This window comes from Coregonus lavaretus (genome assembly GCF_964263955.1).
Source record: "Coregonus lavaretus genome assembly, chromosome: 6".
In the NCBI taxonomy this organism is placed as follows: domain Eukaryota; kingdom Metazoa; phylum Chordata; class Actinopteri; order Salmoniformes; family Salmonidae; genus Coregonus; species Coregonus lavaretus.
Genome location: NC_139993.1, coordinates 62,341,129 through 62,365,299, shown reverse-complemented (window position 1 = coordinate 62,365,299; position 24,171 = coordinate 62,341,129). Strand labels below are relative to the sequence as shown.

The window sequence follows — 24,171 nt, the reverse complement described above, 5'->3', positions numbered from 1 at the left end:
TATCATGTCACATGACCTAGATATTTACTTTTATTTTAAGCCTTTTCCAGAAATGAGAATTGCAAAAATGAAAGCAATTGTCTGAGGATGGTACTGGACCATTGACATAAAAAGAAAAGGGGACAATTTGTTAAAAGCTTTAAATAAAAGTTTAAAATCCAGGTCATATGAAAATGATTGCCCTAAAACACAGCATTGCCATACTCGGACAGATGCGATGTCTATGTAAGTCTATGAGCAAAACTCAATTCTCGTTTTGGCGCGGTCCGCGTGAGGTTCGGCCATTTTGCTTTGGCGAGGTCTTTCAATTTAGGAGAATTCTAGCTACATGTCTTGGTAGTACTGCAGATTTCATTCATCAAACAAACTCGTTTTTAGGTTGTAATTAAACCGCTTTTTTACAACCTCAAAACAACAAGTGCGTTGCGATCGGGCATAGGAATAAAATAAGTTTTGAAAACCATTGCAGAGTGGAGTAAAACTTGGAAGAATCATGGCCACCGCAACCCCAAGCCGCGCCGCGCCTGCTGGAACCCCGCTCTCCCCGACTAGGATCTCACGCCTCCAGGAAAAACAAGACCTGCAGCATTTGAACGATAGGCTTGCCGTTTACATCGACCGAGTCCGGTCACTAGAGCTTGAAAATGACCGGCTCATGGTGAAGGTCTCCGAGAAGGAAGAAGTCACTACACGCGAGGTAATTTTTAACACTTCAAATCTCTATGCTGCTCGCTAACCCTATAACGTTAATTACCGGTAGTTCGCTAACGTTAGCATTTAACTAGCTAGCAAGATAGTTAACTACTAAGTTACCGGTAGCACAACCCATCTAGTTAGCAAATCGAACTGGTTAATGGAACACACCGGTAACCAACTTGTGGTCTATCAGTTTGTAAATTTTGCGAGCAGTTTGATTTGTTGGCTTGGCTATATTTCTCACGGGCCTGGACAGACACTAGCTGATTAGCAAGCTAGCAAGTTTTGTAGGTACATAGTAACTGGACTTTGGAAGATTAGTCTCGCCATAGCTACATTTTATCAATCAATGAGACGATTGATTAATTGCAATGTTTCACCAGTCATCTCGCTCATTCCCAGTGAATCATATAGTTAGCAACTTTAAGACTCGCTAGCCTAGCCCCGCTTGCATGGTAGCTAGCTGTCATGCCTACATTGCATGCACGATTAGCCAGCTAACTAGGAAAACAAGTTTTGGGTGTTCGAAACTCCCGCGAGTATTATAGTTAATTTGGTTTTAATCAACACAAAATAACAAATCTGATTTTAACAAAAAAATATTAAAACAAAATGTCCAAGATTAGTACATTACTTGGTGGATAAGGTAAACTAACCAAAGTTGGCGCTGTTTTAGCTAACAGATTGTAACTGGCTATTTGATGTTCCATTATATTACCCGTTACAGGATAGGCGTAGCACAGAGTTTTTGACCAACCAAAAGGAATACATTTTTTGCTTAGTGAAGTAATCCAACAATGTGTACGCCGTCATCTTGTCTATTTAAAATCTTCTCTCATTGATCGAGACAGGTGTAAGTGCACCCACCTATCTTGTCAATGAGAGAAGATTTGAAATGGACAAGATGGCGGCGTACACATTGTTGGATTACTTCATGGCGCAAAACATATTATTTTAATAACTAAGCATTTTCTAAATTCAAACGAACCACCTACAGCTGGACATGAACATTTTTTAAGATGTGTGTTTGGCCGAATCTAGAACGAAGATCGTATCGCCAAGGTTGGTCAAATTCTCTGTGCTGCGCCAAACTGTACCTATCCTGTAACGGCTAATGGAACATCACATTAGCTGTTACAATCTGCCATCTAGTTCTGTCCAGGTGGCTTTGTTTTTACCACAATCGGCATTTATCATTGTGGATTTCATACTGCATTGAGAATAACATCTTTTGGATTCCTATCACTTAGGAATGTGTACAGTATGTGCAATTGGCCATACAGTTCCATTGTCTTGATTATTTGACAACTTCAGTCTCAGAGCTCCAGAATGACTTCAGTTCACTGGATCACATTGATAACTATTTCACAACGTTTCCTAGAAAGCATATAAATGGGGGAGCGGGTAAATTAATTGAGCTAGCTATGAGTTCAGTGGTTGTGGTAACTGTTGATATGTGGTAGTTGCTGGTACAATCTGTTCAGAGCTAAAGGGCAGGTTAGGAAGCACCTATCAGCTCATCTAGCATCTAGCTACTACATTCCAACACTGTTACATAGTGTTTATATAGATAGTCTCAGCGACTAGGAAGGGCTTTGACTTGCACTGTCTACTGAACAGACCCCAGAATGGGATCATTGTCTGGACTTGAGCCAAGCTGTAACGAGACACAGCCCTCTTTCCAGCCGAGGGGAGCGTTGTCCAACGCGTGGGTATTGTTCTGCTGTGCAGAGTCAAAGTTCCAGATGGGAGTGGCCCGAGGGGCGCCTTTTTAAAGTTTTGAATCTGTAACTGTTACTCTCTCCCGGCCTGTTTTTATATTAAAGGAAAAACAGCTTTGTTGTGATTTGCCCTGCGTGAGGCAACATGCATTGCTAAACAATATAGTATGCACATATTGATGTTTTGGGAAAACTAGTTTGATGCATGTCAGATGGCCTCTTGTTGCTATAATTTTAGGGTTTGTATTTGATAATGGGATGAGTTAAATAATATGTCTGTGCAAAGAAAGATGGGCATTCATGAAAAAGTTATACATCTCTTCAAACATGTTTTTAATTACCAGTTTAAGATAAACATAATTTTATAACAAAGGTCTCTGACTGTTACTGCCAATCTTTTCATTTGGGAATTGTAAAGCAAGCCACGCCCGCCATCCGTTATGTATGAGGGAAAACAAGCTGTGGAATGCTGGATAGTACAGCCTTCCGACCGGACCGGACACGGCTCGTGACTGACAGCCTGTGTGTGTCACAAGACTGCTAAATAGTCTATTTAACAGTACCCAAACTATCTGCACTGACCCTACACACATTCACTAGACTGTGTATATACACACCATATACGCACTACATTGACACTTGCACACAACCCCCACACATTCATACTGACACAACACAAACACGCATACATGCACACTTTTACACTCATTTTCTGCTGCTACTCTATTCTTTATTTTACTCTCATCTATCCTGATGGGTAGTGACTTTACCCTGCCTTCATGTACAGTGAGGGAAAGTATTTGATCCCCTGCTGATTTTGTACGTTTGCCCACTGACAAAGAAATGATCAGTCTATAATTTTAATGGTAGGTTTATTTGAACAGTGAGAGACAGAATAACAGCAAAAAAATCCAGAAGAACGCATGTAAAAAATGTTATAAATTGATTTGCATTTTTAATGAGGGAAATAAGTATTTGACCCCCTCTCAATCAGAAAGATTTCTGGCTCCCAGGTGTCTTTTTATACAGGTAACAAGCTGAGATTAGGAGCACACTCTTAAAGGGAGTGCTCCTAATCTCAGTTTGTTACCTGTATAAAAGACACCTGTCCACAGAAGCAATCAATCAATCAGATTCCAAACTCTCCACCATGGCCAAGACCAAAGAGCTCTCCAAGGATGTCAGGGACAAGATTGTAGACCTACACAAGGCTGGAATGGGCTACAAGACCATCGCCAAGCAGCTTGGTGAGAAGGTGACAACAGTTGGTGCGATTATTCGCAAATGGAAGAAACACAAAAGACCTGTCAATCTCCCTCGGCCTGGGGCTCCATGCAAGATCTCACCTCGTGGAGTTGCAATGATCATGAGAACGGTGAGGAATCAGCCCAGAACTACACGGGAGGATCTTGTCAATGATCTCAAGGCAGCTGGGACCATAGTCACCAAGAAAACAATTGGTAACACACTACGCCGTGAAGGACTGAAATCCTGCAGCGCCCGCAAGGTCCCCCTGCTCAAGGAAGCATATATACAGGCCCGTCTGAAGTTTGCCAATGAACATCTGAATGATTCAGAGGAGAACTGGGTGAAAGTGTTGTGGTCAGATGAGACCAAAATGGAGCTCTTTGGCATCAACTCAACTCGCTGTGTTTGGAGGAGGAGGAATGCTGCCTATGACCCCAAGAACACCATCCCCCACCGTCAAACATGGAGGTGGAAACATTATGCTTTGGGGGTGTTTTTCTGCTAAGGGGACAGGACAACTTCACCGCATCAAAGGGACGATCGACAGGGCCGTGTACCGTCAAATCTTGGGTGAGAACCAATGCCCTCAGCCAGGGCATTGAAAATGGGTCGTGGATGGGTATTCCAGCATGACAATGACCCAAAACACATGGCCAAGGCAACAAAGGAGTGGCTCAAGAAGAAGCACATTAAGGTCCTGGAGTGGCCTAGCCAGTCTCCAGACCTTAATCCCATAGAAAATCTGTGGAGGGAGCTGAAGGTTCGAGTTGCCAAACGTCAGCCTCAAAACCTTAATGACTTGGAGAAGATCTGCAAAGAGGAGTGGAACAAAATCCCTCCTGAGATGTGTGCAAACCTGGTGGCCAACTACAAGAAACATCTGACCTCTGTGATTGCCAACAAGGGTTTTGCCACCAAGTACTAAGTCATGTTTTGCATAGGGGTCAAATACTTATTTCCCTCATTAAAATGCAAATCAATTTATAACATTTTTGACATGCGTTTTTCTGGATTTTTTTGTTGTTATTCTGTCTCTCACTGTTCAAATAAACCTACCATTAAAATTACAGACTGATCATGTCTTTGTCAGTGGGCAAACGTACAAAATCAGCAGGGGATCAAATACTTTTTTCCCTCACTGTACATGTCTACCTCGTACCTCTGCACATTGATCTGGTACTCCCTGTATATAGCTCCACATTGATCTGGTTCTGGTACTCCCTGTATAGAGCTCCACATTGATCTGGTTCTGGTACTCCCTGTATAGAGCTCCACATTGATCTGGTTCTGGTACTCCCTGTATAGAGCTCCACATTGATCTGGTTCTGGTACTCCCTGTATAGAGCTCCATTCTTGTGCATTTTATTTTATTCCTCGTTACTATTTTATTTTATATTTATTTTTAAACTCTGCGTTGTTGGGAAGGGCTCGTAAGCAATAATTTCACAGTAAACTCTACACCAGTTGTATTTGGCACATGTGACAAATAAAAATGTGATTTTTTTGTTTGTTGTATGCGCTCCCCCTCTCTGCACCAGGTGACTGGGATTAAGACCCTGTACGAGGCGGAGCTAGCAGACGCTCGGCGTGTCCTGGATGAGACTGCCAGGGAGAGGGCCAGGCTGCAGATAGACCTGGGGAAGGCCAACTCTGACCTGGAGGAGGTGACCCGGAGGTGAGTAATAACACCCACTGATTTGGATTCTGCCTCCTGAAAAGTGTTATTTTAATGTGTGAGGCTGCATATTCCTCTCACTCTGGAAGAGGAAATCACTTAATTGTAGGCCAACATGACAAGATGCACATTCCATTACGTCTGTCTGTCGTAGAAAAATCATTGTGTGTTGGTTGTATGACGTTCTACACACAATCCTTAATGACAGGGATCATCAACTAGATTCAGCCACGGGACGATTAAAAAAAACAATATTTATTGAGTGGATGGCAAGGGGGGCCGAAACATAATTACAAATAATTTGTAGACTGCGGGGCTGCCAGTTGAGGAACCCTGCTTAATGACATGCTACACAATTCCTTTATGATGTCCTACACACATTCCTTTATGATGTCCTACACACATTCCTTTATGATGTCCTACACACATTCCTTTATGATGTCCTACACACATTCCTTTATGATGTCCTACACACATTCCTTTACAGTCTGTTACACAAAATAGTTGTGTGTTGTATGGCAAGATGCAAATTCCTGTCATACAAAAATGCTGTGGGTCAATCTGTGGCTAACGTTAGTTGTGTTTGAGATGCAAGTTCTACGCTCCAACCAAAATAATTGACTTAATATCTCAGATTGTCTCTAATCCTACAGGACTGCCTGATGCTGCTAATCTCCTTTCAGAGCAACGGTTTTATGAACCTGTCAGGGTTGGGGTTAATAAGAATTGAAGGTAGTTCATTCAGGAAGTGATTTTAATTTAAACTTAAAAAAAAAAAAAAAAAAATGTGTTTGAAATAAATAGCATTTACTTTTAAGTCACAAGTAAGAAGTCATTGAAATTAGATGGCTGTTTTTTCAGTTATTGAATTGGAATTTCAGTTTACTTCCTGAATTGACTCCCTTCAATTGAATTGAACCCCATCCTGTCTTGTGTATATGTTATGATCCTAGTCATGGAGTAAACTCTAAAATGTTAAACCCTCACATGATCTTATTCACTTCAGTTAAAAACTCCATGGTCTTATGAGCAGGGTCATTTTGTGGAGATGCCTGCTAGTATTGACTCCCAATTACACACTTGCTGTTAGTGTAAACCTGGTTTACTAATCCTAATTCCCCCTGGTCAGATGCTTTCAAGGGTATTTCAACCAAGTTAGACGTTTCTGTTTCTGTTCCTCAAGGTTCAAGACACTTGTGTTGATCATTGTTTACATGGTTGCTAATTAACACTTTGGTTGACAGGAAGTTAGTCAGTTTCTAAAGCACTGTCTTGGTTACCGCCTCCAACCGCTGAAGGAATATCCTCTTTATTTATCGGTCTTGTGGGCATGCTTATCTTTTAAAACCAACGTTTAATGTGTAGCTATACAGTTGTGTTCCTTTTTTCTATTGGCAGCTGCTGTACAACACAATCTGTGTCATAAGAAGAAGTGGGTGGGAGAAGATGTGCTGAGATTTCAGTGCCCTTTCTCCTGTATTTTCTGTGAAATCAGATTAGGGAAAAGGAACATGCTTTAATGTATCAAACAGTTGGTTGGAAATTGGCAAAAGTTAAACTAATTTCAGTCCCAAAAAAAATAGCTGGAGTTTGAATGGAAATGTACGTTGCCTTTTTATATTATGAAAGTAAATGCACATGATCTCACACAGTCTCTGTTTGTTCTCCATCTCCTCAGCCTGAAAAAGAAAGATGGCGACCTGGCTCTTGCCATGGCTCGGGCCAAGGACTTTGAGGCCCAGTTCAACAAGAGTGAAGCAAACCTGGCCACGGCCCTCAGCGAGAATGGAAACCTGGCTGCAGAGGTTGCCGACCTGAAGGCCCAGCTAGCTAAGGTTTCTGCACCTTTTACAGTTTCACTCAAACTTCACTCGCTCGACAGTCTGGTTAAATAATATAATAATATATGCCATTTAGCAGATGCTTTTATCCGAAGTGACTTTATCATGATTGCATACACTTTTTAACGTATGGGTGGTCCCGGGGAATCAAACCCACTATCCTGGCTTTGCAAGTGCCGTGCTCTACCAACTGAGCTACAGAGAACCACATAAACATAGTCTAAAGCGTTACTGATGAGACCAAAACGAGTCCCAAGGCAGTGCACATTATTTCTAGCCTGGTAGCTCGGCTTCCATTACATCACACAGCCCCCCCCCCGTCTGGTTTTCTATGAACACGGTCTGTGTTTTTTTTAACTTACAGGGACAGAAAGAATCCCACACACGATATTGCTAGCCTGGTAGTAGCCATATCTGGAGTTCCCGTTTTACTCACACCTGTCTTCTACTCGCCATACAGTCCGTTTCTTCTATTAACGCTGCCTGGAAGGTTTATCTATGGGGGGTTGGGCGACCACATGAAGTGGCAAACTAAACGGAAGTTACCCAATTGAAAGTTGGTAGCTGGTTGTCGTTAGTTACATAACTGTCATGGGCTATTATGTACATTGGAACAAGCAAACCAGGAGTGGGGTGGGGTGGGGGGGGGGGGAAGTGAGTCATATTATTTGTAAAGTACGTTCACACACGGGTGAGTCAGACTGGGCTCACACACACACACACACACACACACACACACACACACACACACTATCATGTTGCTGCACGGTTAGGACACACACACACACACACACACACTATCATGTTGCTGCACGGTTAGGATACACACACACACACTATCATGTTGCTGCACGGTTAGGACACACACACACACACACACACACACACACACACACACACACACACACACACACAGGTCGGCCTTTGTTCTTATAACACCATGTCTTGTGTCTCCAGGCTGAAGATGCCCATGCAGTTGCTAAAAAGCAGCTGGAGACCGAGACTCTGATGAGGGTGGATCTGGAGAACCGCTGCCAGAGTCTGACAGAAGAGCTGCAGTTCAGGAAGAGCATGTTCGACGAGGTGGGTGGACATGTATGGAGATGACGCCATCCATCACTGTTGTTTGCCCAGGGTGGGGAAACACTATTCATTGGTGGGGGGGGGGGAAAGCCTCAGCAGGTAAATACATGTCACATTTAGACACTGTAACCTCAGGCCGACCCAGTCCTGTACACTGAGTATACCAGACATTAGAAACACCTTCCCCCTTTGCCCTCAGAACAGCTTCAATTCGTCGGGGCATGGACTCTACAAGGTGTCGGAAGCGTTCCACAGGGATGCTGGCCCATGTTAACTCCAATGCTTCCCACAATTGTGTCAAGTTGGCTGGATGTCCTGGGTGGTGGAGCATTCTTGATACACATAGGGAAACTTGAGCGTGAAAAACCCAACAGCATTGCAGTTCTTGACACAAACCGGTGCGCCTGGCACTTACTACCATACCCTGTTCAAAGGCACTTAAATATTTTGTTTTGCCCATTCACTCTCTGAATGGCACACATACACAATCCATGTCTCAATTGTCTCAAGGCTTAAAAATACTTCTTTAACCTGTCTCCTACTGTTCATCAATAAAGGATCATAGCTTTCACCTGGTCCGTCTATGTCATGGACATTTTTTGTATACTCGGTGTATAAAGTCCCACAGCTGCTGTGATTTCAAACATACAGAGAAATGCACAAGAACAAAAGCTACAACTGTGATTCACATGCCTCCCTTTTCTGCAAAAAAAACAAAACAATTTTAAATCAAAGCTTTACATCTTTACACCGGGGCATGTGCAAGCAGACTAGCCACGTAACGCTAACGCCTGTCTGACTGGTGTGGTGACTGTCTGGAGTGTAGGAGGTGCGTGAGACACGTCGTCGTCGTGAGAAGCGCACCGTGGAGGTGGACAGTGGGGTGACCCAGGACTACACGTTCCAACTGGCCCAGGCTCTGCAGGACCTGCGCAGGCAGCACGAGGAACAAGTCTCCATCTACAAGGAGGAGCTGGGCAACACCTTCCAGGCCAAGGTATGAATGATCTCTGACCCCATGCTTCCTAAGCCTTTTAGATGTGTCAGGCTAGGAGTTTATGACCATGTGTGACCGACCTTTGACCCTTAGGAAACTAGCTCTACATTTTAGCCATTTAGCAGACACTCTTATCCCCTAGGCTGGCAGTATATATAACTATCCCACCTGATTTGAACTAGCTAGTCTACTAATCATTGATTTAGTTGAATCAGGTGTGCTAGTTCTACAACAGAGATACAGCGCCTTCGGAAAGTATTCAGACCACTTGACTTTTTCCACATTTTGTTACGTTACAGCCTTATTCTAAAATTGATTAAATTGTCCCCCCCCCATCAATCTACACACAATACCCCATAATGACAAAGCAAAAAACAGGTTTTTAGAAATGTTGGCAAATGTATTAAAAAATAAATAACAAACTATGACATTTACATAAGTGTTCAGACCCTTTACTCAGTACTTTGTTGAAGCACCTTTGGCAGCGATTACAGCCTCGAGTCTTCTTGGGTATGACGCTACAAGCTTGGCACACCTGTATTTGGGCAGTTTCTCACATTCTTCTCTGCAGATCCTCTCAAGCTCTGTCAGGTTGGATGGGGAGCGTCACTGCACAGCTATTTTCAGGTCTCTCCAGAGATGTTCGATCGGGTTCAAGTCCGGGCTCTGGCTGGGCAACTGAAGGACATTCAGAGACTTGTCCCTAAGCCACTCCTGCGTTGTCTTGGCTGTGTGCTTAGGGTTGTTGTCCTGTTGGAAGGTGAACCTTCACCCCAGTCTGAGGTCCTGAGCGCTCTGGAGCAGGTTTTCATCAAGGATCTCTTTCTCCTTTGCTCCGTTCATCTTTACCTTGATCCTGACTAGTCTCCAAGTCCCTGCCGCTGAAAAACATCCCCACAGCATGATGCTGCCACCACCATGCTTCACCGTAGGGATGGTGCCAGATTTCCACCAGATGTGACTCTTGGCATTCAGGCCAAAGAGTTCAATCTTGGTTTCATCAGACCAGAGAATATTTTCTCATGGTCAGAGTCCTTTAGGTGTCTTTTGGCAAACTCCAAGCGGGCTGTCGTGCCTTTTTAATGGCCACTCTACCATAAAGGCCTGATTAGTGAAGTGCTTCAGAGATGGTTGTCCTTCTGGAAGTTTCTCCCATCTCCACAGAGGAACTCTGGAGCTCTGTCAGTGACCCTCGGGTTCTTGGTCACCTCCCTGACCAAGGCCCTTCTCCCACGATTGCTCAGTTTGGCTGGGCGGCCAGCTCTAGGAAGAGGCCTTCCCCAATGCCTCGACACAATCCTGTCTAGGAGCTCTACGGACAATTCCTTCGACCTCATGGCTTGGTTTTTGCTCTGACATGCACTGTCAACTGTGGGACCTTAAATAGACAGGTGTGCTTTTCCAAATCATGTCCAATCAGTTGAATATACCACAGGTGGACTCCAAGTTAAAGAAACAGCTCAATGATGATAATTGGAAGCAGGATGCACCTGAGCTTAATTTCTCAGAGCAAAGGTTCTGAATACTTACGTAAATAAGGTATTTCTGTTTTTTTATTTTTATAAATTTGATATTTCTAAACCTGTTTTCGCTTTGTCATTATGGGGTATTGTGTATAGATTGCGGAATTTTTATTTGATCCATTTTAGAATAAGGCTGTAACGTAACAAAGTGGGGAAGGGGTCTGAATACTTTCCGAATGCACTGTATGCAGTCCTGGGGGCATCAAAGGGAGACATAGGGAAATACTGTCATAATGATTTATAATTAGCTATGAAATTGTGTGGGGGGGGTTGCTACTTGCAAAACAAATAGTCAATTTCATACTAAACTCAGCAAAAAAAGAAACATCCCCTTTTCAGGACCCTGTCTTTCAAAGATAATTCGTAAAAATCAAAATAACTTCATTGTAAAGGGTTTAAACACTGTTTCCCATGCTTGTTCAATGAACCATAAACAATTAATGAACATGCACCTGTGGAACGGTCGTTAAGACACTAACAGCTTGCAGACGGTAGGCAATTAAGGTCACAGTTATGAAAACTTAGGATACTAAAGAGGCCTTTCTACCGACTCTGAAACACACCAAAAGAAAGATGCCCAGGGTCCCTGCTCATCTGCGTGAACGTGCCTTAGGCATGCTGCAAAGCGGCATGAGGACTGCCGATGTGGCCAGGGCAATAAATTGCAATGTCCGTACTGTGAGACGCCTAAGACAGCGCTACAGGGAGACAGGACGGACAGCTGATCGTCCTCGCAGTGGCAGACCACATGTAACAACACCTGCACAGGATCGGTACATCCAAACATCACACCTGCGGGACAGGTACAGGATGGCAACAACAACTGCCCGAGTTACACCAGGAACGCACAATCCCTCCATCAGTGCTCAGACTGTCCGCAATAGGCTGAGAGAGGCTGGAATGAGGGCTTGTAGGCCTGTTGTAAGGCAGGTCCTCACCAGACATCACCGGCAACAACGTCGACTATGGGCACAAACCCACCGTCGCTGGACCAGACAGGACTGGCAAAATGTGCTCTTCACTGACGAGTCGTGGTTTTGTCTCACCAGGGGTGATGGTCGGATTTGTGTTTATCGTCAAAGGAATGAGCGTTACACCGAGGCCTGTACTCTGGAGCGGGATCGATTTGGAGGTGGAGGGTCCGTCATGGTCTGGGGCGGTGTGTCACAGCATTATCGGACTGAGCTTGTTGTCATTGCAGGCAATCCCAACCATGTGCATTACAGTGAAGACATCCTCCTCCCTCATGTGGTACCCTTCCCGCAGGCTCATCCTGACATGACCCTCCAGCATGACAATGCCACCAGCCATACTGCTCATTCTGTGCGTGATTTCCTGCAAGACAGGAATGTCAGTGTTCTGCCATGGCCATCGAAGAGCCCGGATCTCAATCCCATTGAGCACGTCTGGGACCTGTTGGATCGGAGGGTGAGGGCTAGGGCCATTCCCCCCAGAAATGTCTGGGAACTTGCAGGTGCCTTGGTGGAAGAGTGGGGTAACATCTCACAGCAAGAACTGGCAAATCTGGTGCAGTCCATGAGGAGGAGATGCACTGCAGTACTTAATGTTACTTACTGACTTACTTTTGATTTTGACCTCCTCTTTGTTCAGGGACACATTATTCCATTTTTGTTAGTCACATGTCTGTGGAACATGTTCAGTTTGTCTCATTTGTTGAATCTTATGTTCATACAAATATTTACACATGTTAAGTTTGCTGATAATAGACGCAGTTGACAGTGAGAGGACGTTTTCTTTTTTTGCTGAGTTTATATTAATGATGTGTCTGTGACAAGTTCATTTGATACCACTGTTTGTGGTCCTTTTGTCTGTAGTTCCGGCCTGCAGGAGTGTAAATGACATGTTCTGTTCTCTGCCTAAACCCCCCCCGTCTGTGCAGCTGGATAATGCCAAGGTGTCGTCTGACCTGAATGACAAGGCGGTGAGCACCGCTCGGGAGGAGCTGGATGAGGCTCATATGAGGATCGAGAGCCTGGCCTACCAGCTCTCTGCCCTGCAGAAACAGGTACACACACACACACACCTACACACACACACCTACACTCACACACACCTACCTACACACCCCTACCTACCTACACCTACACGCACACACTTCATAGTACTTAACATGCTGCTCGTAGTGCTCAGGTTTGTTGTTGTTAATCTATCTGTTTTATCTGATAACTTCATTAAACACTTTGATTAGTTACTAATTCAACGGGAATGTTTAGAAGTAGCTTCCAGATGGCTATCTACTGCAATTACATTGTACTGCCTTGAACTGTCCCTATTTTGTCTTTTTTAAATTTTTTACTATCGATTAGTAATGGCATTTTTCGAACTAACCCATCCCTCCACGTGTAGGCGTCTGCCAATGAGGAGCGTGTGCGTGAGCTGGAGGACCTGATGGCTGGAGAACGGGACAAGCACCGCAAGCAGATGGACTCCAAGGAGAGGGAGATGGCTGAGATGAGGGACCGCATGCAGCAGCAGCTCAACGAGTACCAGGAGCTGCTGGATGTCAAACTGGCCCTGGACATGGAGATCAACGCCTACAGGAAACTACTGGAGGGAGAGGAGGACAGGTGAGGATGAGGGAGTGAGTGAGGATGAGTGAGTGAGTGAGAACGCATCCACAGAGAGAGAGAGAGAGAACGCATCCACAGAGAGAGAGAGAGAACGCATCCACACACAGAGAGAGAGAGAGAGAACGCATCCACACACAGAGAGAGAGAGAGAGAACGCATCCACACAGAGAGAGAGAGAGAACGCATCCACACAGAGAGAGAGAGAGAACGCATCCACAGAGAGAGAGAGAGAGAACGCATCCACAGAGAGAGAGAGAGAGAGAACGCATCCACAGAGAGAGAGAGAGAGAGAGAACGCATCCACAGAGAGAGAGAGAGAACGCATCCACAGAGAGAGAGAACGCATCCACAGAGAGAGAGAGAGAGAGAACGCATCCACAGAGAGAGAGAGAACGCATCCACAGAGAGAGAGAGAGAGAACGCATCCACAGAGAGAGAGAGAGAGAACGCATCCACAGAGAGAGAGAGAGAGAACGCATCCACAGAGAGAGAGAACGCATCCACAGAGAGGGAGAGAGAGAACGCATCCAGAGAGGGAGAGAGAGAACGCATCCACAGAGGGAGAGAGAACGCATCCACAGAGGGAGAGAGAACGCATCCACAGAGGGAGAGAGAACGCATCCACAGAGAGAGAGAGAACGCATCCACAGAGAGAGAGAGAACACATCCACAGAGAACCGGTGAAAGCTGTGGTCCGCTGTAGCTCAGCTGGTAGAGCACAGCGCTTGTAACGCCAGGGTAGTGGGTTCGATCCCCGGGACCACCCATACGTAAAAATGTATGCACACATGACTGTAAGTCGCTTGGGATAAAAGCGTCTGCTAAATAGCTTATTATTATAACTGATTTTTAAAAACACACTTTTAGCGATCAATGCATCTTGCAAACTACTTGCGTGCACAGGTTAGAGTGGGAGAAGAAACAGGTGAGCGGTGCATTCCTTCAGCCTGAGAAGTTCCACATCACTCCGTGAATTCCAGCCAGTACATTCCTCACTTGTTGTCAGAGGGGTGCAGCTGTCTCTGTCTGTCTCTAATTATGTTGTTGGCAAGCTGCTGGAAGAAGTCAAATTGCATTCTTCCAGTTGCACTAAACAGGTAGACTAATAAATATGTAGACATATCATTCACCCTTCCCCATTGTGGTTTATCACTGATCCTCCAGGCTAGAGCACGTCCCCCCCAGGCTAGAGCACGTCCCGTCCCCCCCAGGCTAGAGCACGTCCCCTCCCCCCCAGGCTAGAGCACGTCCCCTCCCCCCCAGGCTAGAGCACGTCCCCTCCCCCCCAGGCTAGAGCACGTCCCCTCCCCCCCAGGCTAGAGCACGTCCCCTCCCCCCCAGGCTAGAGCACGTCCCGTCCCCCCCAGGCTAGAGCACGTCCCGTCCCCCCCAGGCTAGAGCACGTCCCGTCCCCCCCAGGCTAGAGCACGTCCCGTCCCCCCCAGGCTAGAGCACGTCCCGTCCCCCCCAGGCTAGAGCACGTCCCGTCCCCCCCAGGCTAGAGCACGTCCCGTCCCCCCCAGGCTAGAGCACGTCCCGTCCCCCCCAGGCTAGAGCACGTCCCGTCCCCCCCAGGCTAGAGCACGTCCCGTCCCCCCCAGGCTAGAGCACGTCCCGTCCCCCCCAGGCTAGAGCACGTCCCGTCCCCCCCAGGCTAGAGCACGTCCCGTCCCCCCCAGGCTAGAGCACGTCCCGTCCCCCCCAGGCTAGAGCACGTCCCGTCCCCCCCAGGCTAGAGCACGTCCCCTCCCCCCCAGGCTAGAGCACGTCCCGCCCCCCCCCCAGGCTAGAGCACGTCCCCCCCAGGCTAGAGCACGTCCCGTCCCCCCCAGGCTAGAGCACGTCCCGTCCCCCCCAGGCTAGAGCACGTCCCGTCCCCCCCAGGCTAGAGCACGTCCCGTACCCCCCAGGCTAGAGCACGTCCCGTCCCCCCCAGGCTAGAGCACGTCCCCTCCCCCCCAGGCTAGAGCACGTCCCGCCCCCCCCCCCCAGGCTAGAGCACGTCCCGCCCCCCCCCCCCAGGCTAGAGCACGTCCCGTCCCCCCCAGGCTAGAGCACGTCCCGTCCCCCCCAGGCTAGAGCACGTCCCGTCCCCCCCAGGCTAGAGCACGTCCCGTCCCCCCCAGGCTAGAGCACGTCCCGCCCCCCCCAGGCTAGGGCACGTCCCGTCCCCCCCAGGCTAGAGCACGTCCCGCCCCCCCCCCAGGCTAGAGCACGTCTCCCCCCCCCCCCCCCCCCCCCCCCCAGGCTAGAGCACGTCCCGTCCCAGGCTAGAGCAGAAGGGTAAACAATGAGCTAAATTGAAACCGAGGCCTTTCAAACTGACACCTGTTTCTCCCCCAAATGTCATGCCTCTCCTTGAACTTTGACCTGTGTTCAGTAGTTCAGCAGGCACCAAGTGACGGTTTAGGCAGGCTTATCCAGGTGCTGCTGGATAGATGGCTATGACGTAATGGCATAAGCAGTATTTGAAGGCTGGTGGTTGAGACCCTGAGAGAGCCAGTCAGCTAGAGCCAGACCAGACAAACTACTGGAGTGTAGAGCAGAAAACTAAAGGTCGACTAGTAAAACAATGTCAGCCTCCACAATACAGTAGGTATTTGTTTTCTTGTTAACGTTTTGGGTAATCGGGATGCAAATAGTAAATGACTAACATTTCCTCCTTCTACTCCACCAAACCCCCCCCCCCCCCCGTTTTTTTTTCTCCTCACCTCTTCCTCTCACAGACTGAAGCTGTCCCCCAGCCTGTCCGGCCGTGTGACAGTGTCCCGCGCCATGGGCAGCAGCACCTCTTCCCGCTCCTCCCGCGCCAAGAGGAAGCGCGTGGAGCTGGAGGAAGAATCCGTGGTCGTGCCTCAGGTCCACATCAGCCAGGAGGCAGAGGCCGTCGGCAGCGTCGCCATCGAGGAGACTGACCTGGAGGGCAAGTGTGTCACCCTCAAGAACGACTCAGACAAGGTACTGCTCGCTACTCATAGAATTACATATTACAACGCTTTACAATTACAGCGTTGTTGTAGTCGAGTCACTAAACCTCAAGGTCGAGTCACGATTCCCTGTCGCTAAGTCCCGAGTCCGAGTCACCAATGGTCGAGTCGCTATGGCTGAAGTGTGAGGCACAGTGCTCAAGTCTGAGTCGCTGGGTCTGAGTTTAACAAAAAATACCTCATTTAATATTGGTTGATGTGCAAATAAAAAAATGCAACATTTGAAAGCAAAACGAAGGATTCGGGGTTCTTTAGGTCATAATTGCCTGCAATATGCAATAGCCTATGGAACATAAGTCGTCATAGTAGCCTATCCAGTCCAGGTGCAAATACAGGACGGTGAGTCCGAGTCACCGATGGTCGGGAAGCAAGTCCGAGTCACTAATGGTCGTGTCCAAGTCCGAGTCACCGATGGTCGGGAAGCAAGTCCGAGTCACTAATGGTCGTGTCCAAGTCCGAGTCACCGATGGTCGGGAAGCAAGTCCGAGTCACTAATGGTCGTGTCCAAGTCGTGTCCAAGTCCGAGTCACTAATGGTCGTGTCCAAGTCGTGTCTCAAGTCATGAAAATTGAGCCTTGAGTCAGACTCGAGTACTACAACACTGCAATTACATATTACAACTCTTTAGAATTATAATTCAATATTACAACCCTTTAGAATTCCATATTACAACTTCTCTGATACTTTAAGATGCATATTTGCTTTACTGCCATGAAGTAATCAATAATTAATGGCATGTTAATTAGGATTGGTGAAAGCAATAGGGTTTTAAAAAACCCCACTGTCTATAGGACCAGTCTCTAGGTAGCTGGAGGCTGCAGAGGCAGATTGGAGAAGGAGAGGAGATCACCTACAAGTTCTCCCCGAAGTTTGTCCTCAAGGCTGGCCAGACGGTCACGGTAAGCAGCAGTCCTCCTCAGTCATTACTGATTTTCTGTGACTGATATTCTTTATATGTCAGCTAAATTCACCCAGGTGGCAAGAGTTTGTAAATGCACGTATGAAACATTAGCCATTTCCCCTGGTGTTGAACCTAGTTGTTATGAATTCATCTTTCTGTGTGATGTCCCGTTGTAGGTGTGGGGAGCAGACGCAGGCGTGTCTCACAGCCCCCCCTCTGACCTGCTGTGGAAGAGCCAGGCCTCCTGGGGCACCGGGGACGACATCATCACCACCCTGGTGAACTCTGACGGAGAGGTGAGGGGGGGGGGGGGGGCATGGGGAAAAACGCACATCTACAGTGCCTTCGTAAAGTATTCACCAATGCCTCGCATCATTACACCCAGTCACTATAAAGATACAGGCGTCCTTCCTAACTCAGTTGCTGGAGAGGAAGGAAACCTCAGGATGGATCAACATTGTAGTTACTCTACTAACCTAAATGACAGAGTGAAAAGAAAGGAAGCCTGTACAGAATAAAAATATTCCTGTTTGCAAATCATGTTATGGGTATGCTTGTCATCGGCAAGAACTAGGGAGTTTAGGGAGTTTGTTTTTTTTAGAATAAAAAGAAACGGAATAGAGCTAAGCACAGGCAAAATCCTAAAAGAAAACCAGGTTGTCTGCTTTTCAACAGACACTGGGAGACAAATTCACCTTTCTGCATGACAATAACTTTAAATACAAGGACAAAAATACACTGGAGATGCATACTAAGACGACAGTGAATGTTCCTGAGTGGCCTAGTTACAGTTTTGACTTAAATTTGCTTGAAAATGGCTGTCTAGCAATGATAAACGACCAACTTGACAGAGCTTGAAGAATTTAAAAAAGAATTATATGCAAATATTGTACAATCCAGGTGTACAAAGCTCTTAGACGTACCCAGACTCTCCGCTGTATTCGCTGCCAAACGTGATTCTAACATGTATTGACTCAGAGGTGATAACTTTTTTTTTTTTTTTTTTTTTTTTACAGATTTCTGTATTTAATTTTCAATACATTTTGCTATGTTTTCACTATGTCATTATGGGGTATTTTGTGTAGATGGGTGAGGGGGGGGAATCTATTTAATACATTTTGAATTCAGTCTAACACAACAAAAAAGTCAAGGGGTATGAATACTTTCTGAAGGAACTGTAAGTACAATATTTGTTTCTGGCTCTTCTCAGAAATTAGCTACATGTCCTGAATTGTAATATCAATTTGAAAAGCCTTTACAAATATTGCGATGTGCAAAATATTAGGTTGGGGTGGAAAATGGCAGAATAAATACAAGACCCTGCAGAGATTTTTAATCGAGCTGTTGTCTTCCTGTCCAGGAGGTTGCTAAGAGAACCGTCACCAAGATGTTGATGGAGGTAGAGAACGGAGATGATGACGATGATGACTTCGAGGAGGAGGAACTGAGAGTAAGTTATTTCTCTTGAATTGAATCCATGGCTCCCCTAATGGTAATAATGAACTTATCTCAGTCAGGGAAAGTTGGCGCTATTGCCATCAGGTGTGTGACAAAAATATATCTATATCTCTCATACGCGTGCCCAGTGTTTCCGCTTCAGTCATTTAGCTGTGGCGTCTGCCGAGGCGTACTTTAAAGATGCTAGAACAGTGCACGTTTACTTTTCCTCTGCCAACAAAACGAGTAATGAATAGAAAAACCAGACTACCCCATAGTAGAATCTATTTACCTCGTCGGCTTGTCTGTTCTGTGCGAGATGATAAATTCAAGTAAGGAGTGCCATAGGGAGGGAAACATGCATTCTGACAACAGTCGATGCACAATTCTTGCAATCGCGGGGAAAACAGCAGTTTTAATGGTCTTTGTTAAAAAGAGGGGGCTTTCCATTCCTACTTTATTTATTTTGCAACTTGTAAATATGTGCAAACTACCATTTTTAAAGCTGGAGTTTTTAGCAGCGGCATGTTTAAGCATGTTACCACTCAGCATGTTACAACTCAGCGGTTGAGTTGTGACATGAAGTGGTTTCTGTGAGAAGTACAGGCAGGGGGCGTTTTACCCCGGGTGGCAAGTTACCCTAACAGGTAGGCCTACATTATATTCACTGTTTATGCATATTTTTTTTGGGGGGGGGGGCATAAAATTAATCAATAGGATGCCAACTAGTTAAAAGATCACATTTGGGATCTGGCTAATGATTAGCCCAATAGGGTAAATGTAGATTGGCTGAAGCATGGGGTTCCCTGTGTATTTATAGCCACTATGCTGCATCAGTTGGGTTACAGGTGATAACGGTTCTTACCAATATGTTATTGGGCTCGTTTCTGGAGGTGGAAATTATATTTTAGAGGGTGTCAGCGTAATTTTATTTTCATTCGGTTTGGAGTAGAATGTCACCAGGGCAGCAGGTAGCTTAGTGGTTAAGAGCGTTGTGCCAGTAACCGAAAGGTCGCTGGTTCTAATCCCCGAGCAGACTAAGTGAAAAATCTGTCTGTGCCCTTGAGCAAGGCACTTAACCCTAATTGCTCCTGTAAGTCACTCTGGATAAGAGCGTCTGCTAAATGACTAAAATGTAAATGTAACTGAGCTTCTCAGTCGTTCTACATAAAAACACACTGAGTGCCTATACTAGATTAAGATGGCTGTTTAATGTAACATCTAGGATTCATTTAGTGGTGCATTGTTTTGTCTCACATCTTACCCTTGTTTCCTTCCAGGGAGAAAAGGCCTCTTCCAGGGAATGTTCAATCATGTGAAGAAGTTCCCCATTCTTGAGTTTGTTTTCCTACAAATTCTGCTTCTGTTTTTCTACAGCCACTCAAATGTTTTTGTATAATTCTGTCTTGTGTTCTTAATATTTTTTTATCTTATAAGACAAGGTAAGAGCCTGCCCATATTTTTAAGACTCCGTTTTTAACATCCAGGTAATCATGACGAAATAAAACTATTTTGGCAGTGAGTTTAGGACTGAATTGAGTAGTCCCCGGGACCGGAGGACACTGGCATTAGGCTTGCTGATGTCCAGCCAGAAAGGACTTCACTGTGTGTATGGGATACGCTTTATTGTAGAATGTTTTTGGGAGCCATAGTTATCCATGGTGGCATTTTAATCGATTGCTCATTTGATGAACTTGTCACCATCGAAGGCAGTAGAGGGCGAAAAGGAGTTTGGGGAGAATAGCCAGCCTGGAATCCGTTCCACACTGAACATTGTTTCATTTCACAACAACATGATCCTATGTTGCTCGATTGGTAGAGCATAGCACTTGCGACACCAGGATAGTGGGTTCGATTCCCGGGACCACCCATACGTAAAAACAATGTATGCACGCATGACTTAGTCGCTTTGGATAAAAGTGTCTGCTAAATGGCTTATTATTATTATGAAACTGAGCACTATTCAGTGTGGATTCCATTCCAGGCTGGAGCGTAGTGGCAGAGTGGATGTGATCTTTGGTTCCTTAAATGTGTAGTAGATTGTAACTGACAGCTGTTACTTAGCTCATGTACTGGCTTTAGACTGGCAAATCACAGCAACAGGATGGAAATGCCAGGATTACGTATTCTACTAAATGGATTGGTATATATTTTTTAAAATGCATTTATGCCTAAAATGGTATAATTGGAAATTGTTCAAATCTTCAACGAAATGAAATATAGATTTGGACTTTGCTCTTTCTCACAAAGGTGCTTTTATGTTTTGGAGGTAATTACATCAGATGGCGATTATAATGAGGCCAAAGATGAGTTACAATAGAACATGACATGCAATCATATAAAGCAGTGTTTCCCAACTCCTCGAGTACCCCCAACAGCAAAAATGTTTTGCCCCAGACAAACTCACCTGATTCAACTCATTGAGGGCTTGATGATTAGTTGACAAGTTAAATCAGGTGTGTACTGGTATAAACAGTGACTGAACCCCAACAGATGAACATTTCCACCCTGTTGTCGTGATAAATCATGAATATTTTTAAAATTATGTTTCTCAGACAAGTAGACTAAGAACTACAGTGGGCATATTTAAATGTGACTAAGATTTAATGGCAGGGATTCTGCTAAAAACTAAACCAGATTAACTTTTCTACCTTTTGCACCTACTGAATGTATGGTTGTGCCTAGAATGAAAGGTAGTCTTGCTACTTCAAGTCAGCAATATGAGATGTAATTGGTGAGAATCTGCCTTTCATGAAGATGGACAGGGTGCAGTTTGGATTTTCTAAATAGAATTGAAACAGATTCCAATGGCAGTTTGCTTGGACGTGTGCAGGGATCTGTTGTCTCAACTCCCGTCCCACACAGCTACTTGTTGTAGACGTTCTCTACGTTAAAGGGATAGTTAACCCAAATTACAAAATTACATACAGTACCTTGTCCATGGACTGCTTACAGAGTAAGGAAAACAATATGTAATTTTGTAATTTGAGTGAGACACCCCTTTTATGAAGACCTCAGGATTTGAACACTTATAAACCTCATTGATTTTCCATTCTTCACGTGGCTGTCTGCTTTAGCATCTCAGTGGTGAAGTAGTTATACTACACAAGCAGTGTTAACGCTTTACATGGCTTTGAAATTGGAAGGAAGGAGCAATTGGATTGGATTATTGATTTTCACTTTATCAATAATCGTGACTATAAATTTTTTTTAACCAAAAACAGATGCAATGTTGCTTTGACTTTTATAGTTTTAATATTGGCCTGGGAAACATAATTTTTTTGTATGTCTTTTGAATGCAGTGCTTTGCATCATTTGATTATTATTATTATTTAGATAGGATTATTGTAATTACTTTTGTTTACATGTTGTTTTTTCAAGTTCTCTTTTTAGATGGATCAAGTTTGGGTCTAAATGGCAGAGCTATTTTTCATTTGACTATAAAGTGTTAATTCTCCAAATTTAAATTAGCAAAATTCATGTCTATAGAATAAATGCATGGCTATGCATCAGGCAGAGCTTTTTGCCATTTTTTTAAATAATCACGTTAACCGAAAGACATGGAAATAATGTTGCAACAATGTTTTGTATTGATGCATGCGTTTCCATTGAACTGAAGATTGGTAGCTGGACAGGGTATCCAGACTATTTTTTTTTAAAATCATGATTGAACTGTGACGATCATTTTACTAATTAGTGTTTTCTATAGAAGTTGCACCACCACTACTGGTGATTTTACTTTAGGTTTCTTGACAGCTTTTAGTTTCATGCACTGTTGGTTTTATACACACATTACTGTTAGTACACAGTACTACTACTAATGTTAGTCAATGATGTCAGTATGTATTCACAGTACTGCCAAATTATCAGGTTCTATGTTACAGACGTAGCAGCAAGTGAAATGTGAGATACCACAGCTTTTTCAGGGCAAGGTTTTCAGTGTTCACTCCTTACCACATTAGATGCTGGGATTTGTTAAGCCAGTGGGAGAAGCTAAGAATATTGTTAGTAGTCCTTTTAACTGTAATATAGAGGTGGTAAGGACTGACATTGACAATGAGGAAATGCAGTATACATGGGAGAGCATGGTTTAGTCATTTGAGCCATACTAAACATTTGTGAATTTAAATATTTGGGTCAAAAGTGGAGATAAAACCCTAAACTTTATTACTCTAAGAGGACTTGTAGGGGTGGGATGTAGGGAGGGCGCATGCCAAAATGTGTTTGTCTTACTGCTATTGATTATTACATTTACAATTTGAAATATTTTTTTTGTATACATAAATCATAATAAATGTTTTCCATATTAATAGTCTAATTATTCTGACTCAAGTGCCATATATCAAAGAGAAAGTACTAAGTGAAACACTACCATTTGAAAATACCACACAACCGCTAACTGGGTTGTATTCTGTCATCAGTCCCACTCTAGGAAGTGTAGTAACACGGTAATTACATCAAATCAAAGTTTATTTGTTTCAAACAAAGATTAGCAGATGTTAAAGCAGGTGCGGTGAAATGCTTGTTTCTAGCTCCAGCAATACAGTACATTTTTAACTGTACAATACTAACACAAATAGGAGAAAGGAGAAACAAGAAATTAAGAAATATCAGAACTAGCAATTCCAGTCCGGAATATAAATACATGGTGTGTGTGTGTAGACCTTATGGTATATATACAGTACCAGTCAAAGGTTTGGACACCAGCTCATTCAAGGGTTTTATTTATTTTTACTATTTTCTACATTGTAGAATAATAGTGAAGACAAACTATGAAATAACACATATGGAATCATGTAGTAACCAAAAAAAGTGTTAAACAAATCAAAATATATTTGATATGAGTTTCTTCAAAGTAGCCACGTTTTGCCTTGACAGCTTTGCATTCTCTCAACCAGCTTCACCTGGAATGTTTTTCCAACAGTCCTTGAAGGAGTTCCCACATATGCTTAGCACTTGTTGGCAGCTTTTCCTTCACTCCGCGGTCCAACTCATCCCAAACCATCTCAATTGGGTTGAGGTCGGGTGATTGTGGAGGCCAGGACATCTGATGCAGCACTCCATCACTCTCCTTGGTCAAATAGCCCTTACACAGCCTGGAGGTGTGTTTTGGGTCATTGTCCTGTTGAAAAACAAATGATAGTCCCACTAAACGCAAACCAGATGGGATGGCATATCGCTGTGGTTGCCATGCTGGTTAAGTGTGCCTTGAATTCTAAATAAATCACTGACGGTGTCACCAGCAAAGCACCATCACACCACCTCCATGCTTCACGATGGGAGCCACACATGCGGAGATCATCCGTTCACCTACTCTGCTTCTCACAAAGACACGGCGGTTAGAACCAAAAATCTCAAATTTGGACTCATCAGACCAAAGGACAGATTTCCACTGGTCTAATGTCCATTGCTCGTGTTTATTGGCCCAAGCAAGTCTCTTCTTATTGGTGTCTTTTTAGTAGTGGTTTCTT

At 44.6% G+C, this 24,171-nt stretch overlaps 1 protein-coding gene across 1 annotated transcript; it reads left to right on the top strand.

Moving 5' to 3' along the window:
* Nucleotides 1-272: 272 nt before the first annotated feature.
* On the top strand, nucleotides 273-22,353 carry LOC311130662 (lamin-B2-like). Its single transcript, XM_084163447.1, has 12 exons — nucleotides 273-697; nucleotides 5,204-5,340; nucleotides 7,019-7,175; nucleotides 8,139-8,264; nucleotides 9,091-9,261; nucleotides 12,685-12,810; nucleotides 13,152-13,372; nucleotides 16,102-16,333; nucleotides 17,154-17,261; nucleotides 17,440-17,559; nucleotides 18,624-18,713; nucleotides 19,981-22,353. Exons 1-12 carry the CDS (start codon nucleotides 494-496, stop codon nucleotides 20,017-20,019), a joined length of 1,731 nt encoding a protein of 576 aa, XP_084019573.1. The 5' UTR covers nucleotides 273-493; the 3' UTR covers nucleotides 20,020-22,353.
* The last annotated feature ends 1,818 nt before the right edge of the window (nucleotides 22,354-24,171 follow it).

Excerpts from the sequence above, each read along its gene's own strand:
- LOC311130662 (XM_084163447.1), top strand. The coding sequence starts at position 494 with ATGGCCACCGCAACCCCAAGCCGCGCCGCGCCTGCTGGAACCCCGCTC. Across the intron at positions 698-5,203 it reads AAGAAGTCACTACACGCGAG|GTGACTGGGATTAAGACCCT; the intron begins GTAATTTTTAAC and ends TCTCTGCACCAG. Across the intron at positions 8,265-9,090 it reads GGAAGAGCATGTTCGACGAG|GAGGTGCGTGAGACACGTCG; the intron begins GTGGGTGGACAT and ends TCTGGAGTGTAG.